This window comes from Coregonus clupeaformis, chromosome 35 (genome assembly GCF_020615455.1).
Source record: "Coregonus clupeaformis isolate EN_2021a chromosome 35, ASM2061545v1, whole genome shotgun sequence".
Lineage (NCBI taxonomy): Eukaryota > Metazoa > Chordata > Actinopteri > Salmoniformes > Salmonidae > Coregonus > Coregonus clupeaformis.
The window spans coordinates 31,949,850-31,957,565 of NC_059226.1; the positions used below are offsets into that span (position 1 = coordinate 31,949,850).

Consider the following 7,716-nt stretch of genomic DNA (forward strand, 5'->3'; position numbering starts at 1 on the left):
AATTAACAGGTGTGCCTTGTTAAAAGTTAATTTGTGGAATTTCTTTCCTTCTTAATGCGTGTATAGCAAGAACAGCTCAAATAAGCAAAGAGAAAGGACAGTCCATCCTTACTTTAAGACATGAAGGTCAGTAAATCCGGAAAATTTCAAGAACTTTGAAAGTTTCTTCAAGTGCAGTCACAACAACCATCAAGCGCTATGATGAAACTATCTCTCATGAGGACCGCCACAGGAAAGGAAGACCCAGAGTTACCTCTGCTGCAGAGGATAAGTTCATTAGAGTTACCGGCCTCAGAAATTGCAGCCCAAATAAATGCTTCACAGAGTTCAAGTCACAGACACATCTCAACATCAACTGTTCAGAGGAGACTGTGTGAATCAGGCCTTCATGGTCGACTTTCTGCAAAGAAACCACTACTAAAGGACACCAATAAGAAGAAGAGACTTGCTTGGGCCAAGAAACACGAGCAATGGACATTAGACCAGTGGAAATATGTCCTTTGGTCTGATGAGTCCAAATTTGAGATTTTTGGTTCCAACCGCCGTGTCTTTGTCAGACGCAGAGTAGGTGAACGGATGATCTCCGCATGTGTGGTTCCCACCGTGAAGCATGGAGAAGAGGTGTGATGGTGTGGGGGTGCTTTGCTGGTGACACGGTCTGTGATTTATTTAGAATTCAAGGCACACTTAACCAGCATGGCTACCACAGCATTCTGCAGCGATACGCCATCCCATCTGGTTTGCGCTTAGTGGGACTATCATTTGTTTTTCAACAGGACAATGACCCAACACACCTCCAGGTTGTGTAAGGGCTATTTGACCAAGAAGGACAGTGATGGAGTGCTGCATCAGATGACCTGGCCTCCACAATCCCCCTGACCTCAACCCAATTGAGATGGTTTGGGATGAGTTGGACCGCAGAGTGAAGGAAAAGCAGCCAACAAGTGCTCAGCATATGTGGGAACTCCTTCAAGACTATTGGAAAAGCATTCCAGGTGAAGCTGGTTGAGCAAATGCCAAGGGTGTGCAAAGATGTCATCAAGGCAAAGGGTGGCTACTTAGAAGAATCTCAAATATAAAATATATTTTGATTTGTTTAACACCTTTATGGTTACTACATGATTCCATATGTGTTATTTCATAGTTTTGATGTCTTCACTATTATTCTACAATGTGGAAAATAGTAAAAATAAAGAAAAACCCTTAAATGAGTAGGTGTGTCCAAACTTTTGACTGGGACTGTACATATATAGCAAACTCTATACCATATAATCAGGTTAGACAAGTGATTCATGTTTCAAAGGATTATGCATTTTCTAATCATAAGAACTTCAAAACATTTACATAATTTAGCAGGCACTCTTATCCAGAGCGGCTTACATAAGCAAATAGGGTTAAGTGCCTTGCTCAAGGGCACATCGACAGATTTTTCACCTAGTCGGCTCAGGGATTCAAATCAGCAACCTTTCGGTTACTGGCCCAACGCTCTTAACCGCTAGGCTACATGCCGCCCCAAAACACCCCGTTCCCTACAGCCTGCTATAACTAATACCCCTGTCTGGTATCTATCCTCAGGAGATGCCCACCTGGTTGGCTCAGGGGAAGGTGCTGGGGTACGTGGTGACATTATCACACAGTAATGGGACAGTGAAGGTTGTGAACGTGTCCACGTCAGAGCTTGATGGCCCGTGTGTCTGTCAAGAGAAGAGATGCCGCTTCACTCCCTCTCTGCAGGGTGTATCAGGGGTGGATGTGTCAGTCTACAATTCCCAGGGTGCCAGCAAACCTGCTCCCCTAGCTCTACCCACATTAGGTAAGGGAAAGGGGTGTGAGTGTGTGTGTGTTTGTGTGTGAGAGAAAGAGAGAAATAAAGGGAGTTGTTAAAAAGAGAGAGGGATAATAGAGTGAAGGTTTGTATGTTTCTGTCTTCACATATTCACACGTTTTCTCTTCCGCTCAGGTCTACAGGTGCCAGAGCTATCCTTCACTGTGAACCTGGATATATTGAGCCTCAATGTATCTTGGTCTCTGCCACCCCAGGCCATTGAAAACATGCAGGAGTATGTGGTACAGTACAAGAAGATGGGACTTCCTCTGACAAAGGGTTTTGATTGGATAAAAGTACACAAAAAAAATACATCAATCATTTTAAGAGGTTTGTGTGGCTTAAATTGATCAATAATACCATTTCTCTCTGAACATATTTCAAGATCCCCGGGACCACCCATACACAAAAATGTATGCACGCATGACTGTAAGTCGCTTTGGATAAAAGCGTCTGCTAAATGGCATATTATTATATTATTATAAGATATTTTGTAGTGTTTCAAATTGGTTTCAAGATGACAGCATCACCTTTGTCTCTGTCTCCACCTACAGGTGACTTTGAGAAACACACTGCTTACAATGTGTCATTGTTTGCGGTGTTCATCAACAGTAGCTGCCTGCTTGCATCTACAATTGGGTATTCACTTCATGGACGTAAGTATATTAGAGCATGGAAATACAAGTCTTTATAATGTACTTGCCAGTATGTAATCAGTGCAATTAGTGCACATGACCGATTTTCAGTGGAGTAAACGAACTTGAAATATAAAGTCTTTACCTAATGTTAATTTGTCCGGTCTTTTAACTCCCTGTAAAACATGATTAATTTTTTTATTGTTTACATTTGTGTTCCTTTTGTTTATTCCTCACTCCGTTTCACCTCCATCTTTTCTTCTCTCTATCACTCCTCAGTCCCACCCAAAGTGCCTGTGTTCAATGTCCAGCAAATCGCTGACTCTGATGTGACTTTGTCCTGGCAACACATCTCCCTGAACCAGAGTAAGGGGCTCATACTGCGCTATCAGCTGGTACTAAACAACTTTACAGGTATACAACACAAAGACATTGGAGGACCATCTGGGATAAATGAGCTATCTTTTGTTGTTATATTGTTATAATAAAAGTACAGTGTCCACTGTTCATTGTGTACATTAGCATAAAATACAGCATTAAATTGTAGTAGATTAAATAGTATTACATATTTAAGCCTGTTCCCAGATCTGTTTGTTCTGTCCTGCAAACTCCTATAGTCATTGTCACACAGACACAGCACAAACCGATCTGGGACCAGACTATCCACAGGCTACCGTACTGCACACTCTAGTTCCCACACATCAGTGGCCTTGCTCACAATCATTCAACCTTTCCTCCATCTGCAGTGTACAACGTGAGTGCGGACCAGAGCAGCTTCCATCTGTTAGGACTTACACCGGGTCACCACCAGGTCTGGATCAGGGCTGAGACTAAGGCTGGACTGGGACCCAGTGAAACCATCAGCTTCTCCACCAAGAACAGCCATGGTATTCTACCACTTGTCGTTTGATTGTGGTCCTCCTGGACTGGCCTCACTCTGCCATGTAGTAATTTGATAGTGTATAGCTGTTATAGGTTCTCTAACAACCGTGATGAGATGTATTAAGTGTTTATGTGCCCTAACTGGTGACACTGAGGTCGTGTATAACACTGTAATTATTATTTATTATTAAACAACCTAGAAATATTATTGTATGTTGTGTATAATACTGTATATAACATCACATTTAAAACAGAAAAGGGTCCTGAAGTTCCTTAGAAAGTAATAACAGTCTAATATTGAATGCATGCCTTGTATGCCAAAGACCTTTGTGCTACAGTATGTGATTATGAACATGGATTGCGATCTAATTGGTCATTTTGCCTTCTGACCTCCCCCATCTCTCTCCCTTTGTTGTCACAGGTTACCTCAGATATCTGCTGCCATTAATATTAATATTAATACTGTTGCCATTTGTCATCATCTTAAGGTGAGAGACTGGATTCCCATACTTCAACCCCAATAGCCTGATTCTGATTATTTTCTCATTGTCTTGAACCAGGGCCATGTTCATTAGGGCACACTGATGCAAAATGTTTTTAAAGGCTTTGTAACATTTCGTGCCGACTGAACACATACAGGGTGTTTTTTAGTGGTCCTCTGTAGCTCAGCTGGTAGAGCACGGCGCTTGTAACGCCAAGGTAGTGGGTTCGATCCCCAGGACCACCCATACACCAAAATAAAATTATGCACGCATGACTGTAAGTCGCTTTGGATAAAAACGTCTGCTAAATGGCATATTATATTATAGGGTGTTGTGCTCTCTCATGTCTCCTTCCTCTAACCCTCTGAAAGTTCACCCATGCCAGAAATAGGATTACAAAAGGGGAAACGCTTGAGGAAGTGGAAATCCGAACGGGCAGTTGAGTTGGGCTTTCAATTGTGCCCTCCATTCGTAACAAGTGGTCTTGATCAAAAACATAAAACAAACAATATGTTTGACCCCTTTCAACTAAAACATACTGGATAATATATTTCTACCACTTTTAGGGTGATATACAAATGGACAAGTCAATTCAAGGAACTTTAGGCCCTTTTGGTGTGAAGTATGTGAATGATAGTGTTGTTTATTTTCTGTAGTATACAAATGAAGACTTGCTTCTTGGTTCCTGAGTGGTGTTGTGAGAAAGGGCCTGACCCCAGCAACAGCAAACTGTTCCAACAGATGACATTGCAGGTGAGATCAGAGCAGACTATCACTATGTGGCTGTGACTAACTGATCTACTATCAGTTAGTCTGATATTAGTTAGTCTTATAGTATTCTAGTTAGTGGTGGACAGAGCCCCAGGCAGAGGCCCAGTTCATCATGTCTTCCTGCCTGGTTTTTCTTCCTCCAGCCATTTAGGGTTGGGAGCTAACTACCTACCTATAGATAGATGGTAACTACCTACCTATAGATAGATGGTAACTACCTACCTATAGATAGATGGTAACTACCTATAGATAGATGGTAACTAGCTATCTATAGATAGATGGTAACTAGCTACCTATAGATAGATGGTAACTACCTATAGATAGATGGTAACTAGCTATCTATAGATAGATGGTAACTAGCTACCTATAGATAGATGGTAACTAGCTATCTATAGATAGATGGTAACTACCTACCTATAGATAGATGGTAACTACCTACCTATAGATAGATGGTAACTAGCTATCTATAGATAGATGGTAACTAGCTACCTATAGATAGATGGTAACTAGCTACCTATAGATAGATGGTAACTACCTACCTATAGATAGATGGTAACTACCTACCTATAGATAGATGGTAACTAGCTACCTATAGATAGATGGTAATTAGCTACCTATAGATAGATGGTAACTAGCTACCTATAGATAGATGGTAACTAGCTACCTATAGATAGATGGTAACTAGCTACCTATAGATAGATGGTAACTAGCTACCTATAGATAGATGGTAACTAGCTACCTATAGATAGATGGTAACTAGCTACCTATAGATAGATGGTAACTACCTACCTATAGATAGATGGTAACTAGCTATCTATAGATAGATGGTAACTACCTACCTATAGATAGATGGTAACTAGCTACCTATAGATAGATGGTAACTAGCTACCTATAGATAGATGGTAACTAGCTACCTATGGATATATGGTAACTAGCTACCTATAGATAGATGGTAACTACCTACCTATAGATAGATGGTAACTACCTATAGATAGATGGTAACTAGCTATCTATAGATAGATGGTAACTAGCTACCTATAGATAGATGGTAACTACCTATATATAGATGGTAACTAGCTATCTATAGATAGATGGTAACTAGCTACCTATAGATAGATGGTAACTACCTACCTATAGATAGATGGTAACTAGCTATCTATAGATAGATGGTAACTAGCTACCTATAGATAGATGGTAACTAGCTACCTATAGATAGATGGTAACTACCTACCTATAGATAGATGGTAACTAGCTACCTATAGATAGATGGTAACTACCTACCTATAGATAGATGGTAACTAGCTATCTATAGATAGATGGTAACTAGCTACCTATAGATAGATGGTAACTAGCTACCTATAGATAGATGGTAACTACCTACCTATAGATAGATGGTAACTAGCTACCTATAGATAGATGGTAACTAGCTACCTATAGATAGATGGTAACTAGCTACCTATAGATAGATGGTAACTAGCTACCTATAGATAGATGGTAACTACCTACCTATAGATAGATGGTAACTAGCTACCTATAGATAGATGGTAACTACCTACCTATAGATAGATGGTAACTACCTACCTATAGATAGATGGTAACTACCTACCTATAGATAGATGGTAACTACCTACCTATAGATAGATGGTAACTAGCTATCTATAGATAGATGGTAACTAGCTATCTATAGATAGATGGTAACTAGCTACCTATAGATAGATGGTAACTAGCTATCTATAGATAGATGGTAACTAGCTATCTATAGATAGATGGTAACTAGCTATCTATAGATAGATGGTAACTAGCTACCTATAGATAGATGGTAACTAGCTACCTATAGATAGATGGTAACTACCTACCTATAGATAGATGGTAACTACCTATAGATAGATGGTATATTCTTTATAGTGTTCCAGTAAGAACCTGTTGTAGAATATAGAATGTGCGTACTATATGAACCTACATATTGATTATACCACATACAGTAGCAGGGGCTGTATTGGGCTAGTAATATACCATTCCCTTGAGTTATATTATCACCAGTCAGAGGCATAACATACAACCATAGAGGACTAAATGAATGTGTCTGACTCCCAGCCTGTCGTTGCTCTAGTTTAACAGCTCCTTGACGGTGATATGCTCTCCTCTGGAGTCTAACCCAAAGATCTCTGAGCTGGAGGTGGTGGAAAACCTTTTCTGGGATGTCAAGGCCTGCCCTAGGAAAAGGTCCAGCCCTGATGGACAGACAGAGGGGATGTTGGGAGAGGAACGCACCCACACAAGGACTGACACAGAGGGGGATAAGGAGGCGGTTGCTGACAAGGGTTACAGTAAAATGATTGACACTGACGAGGAGGAGAGGGACGGGGGAGAGTCCGGGAGCTTGTCGGGGGACGATCAGTTTGTTTCGGACTATGAGAAGCATTTCATGCCTTTGGATGTATGACCCTATTGTCTGTCTGGTGTGGTGCTAACCATCATCTCTTTTGGTGTGTGTATAATCTCCTCATACCAACGACAAGACAGGACAGCCATTGTTCAGTCGGAACCCCAAGGGCCAAACAGGTCAATTGTGGGCTATTGTGCTTGTTGATCTAGATGCAGATCGCTGATTCATGGGAAAGGGTTGCCCTAAAAACAACACGAGTGCACAAGTCGAAGTACGCCACTCGTCTTGTTGTTTTCAAGGAAAGGAAAAGGGATGTTGTCGACCGTTTGTTTTCCGTGTCTCGACTACAAGGAATGTTGTTTGGGAACAGTAAACATTTTTACAGCAAATGTAGACCTGTGTGAAAAACCACGTTGCCTACGGTGTACACACTGTCTACATTGTTAATTTTGAACTACAACTGCCAATCATGTCTGCTCTTTAGGTCAGATTAAATGCTATTTCAGGATGTTTCTGGAAGCTTGGATCTCGATAAAGGTTGAGTTGCCTGAAATCCTCTGTTTTTATGTTTGACTTTATTTTTATAAAACAATGTTTTTGAAAGTTAATTGCTGTTTGATTTATTAAACATATTTTTATATCTAGCTAAATAATAACTATGTCCCTTTTGAGAGGCCATTAAAAAAAATTCAACTGGCCTCTCACCACGGTCAACTGGAAGTTCCTTTACTTCGA

General features: G+C 40.6%; 1 protein-coding gene across 5 annotated transcripts in view; it reads left to right on the forward strand.

Annotated features, from left to right (window-relative positions):
* Positions 1–7,313, forward strand: part of LOC121551442 (interleukin-12 receptor subunit beta-2) — a 33,147-nt gene extending 25,834 nt beyond the window's left edge. For 4 of the 5 annotated variants that reach the window (XM_041864103.2, XM_041864104.2, XM_041864106.2 and 1 more), the window contains 8 exons: positions 1,576–1,813; positions 1,961–2,155; positions 2,380–2,481; positions 2,740–2,874; positions 3,207–3,347; positions 3,764–3,830; positions 4,481–4,577; positions 6,706–7,313. In XM_041864103.2, the coding sequence (XP_041720037.2) occupies positions 1,576–1,813; positions 1,961–2,155; positions 2,380–2,481; positions 2,740–2,874; positions 3,207–3,347; positions 3,764–3,830; positions 4,481–4,577; positions 6,706–7,038 (1,308 nt within the window). In that variant the 3' untranslated portion in view covers positions 7,039–7,313. The remainder of the gene's footprint in view (positions 1–1,575; positions 1,814–1,960; positions 2,156–2,379; positions 2,482–2,739; positions 2,875–3,206; positions 3,348–3,763; positions 3,831–4,480; positions 4,578–6,705) is intronic. The other variant, XM_045211010.1, reaches the window with a different exon arrangement.
* Positions 7,314–7,716: the final 403 nt, after the last annotated feature.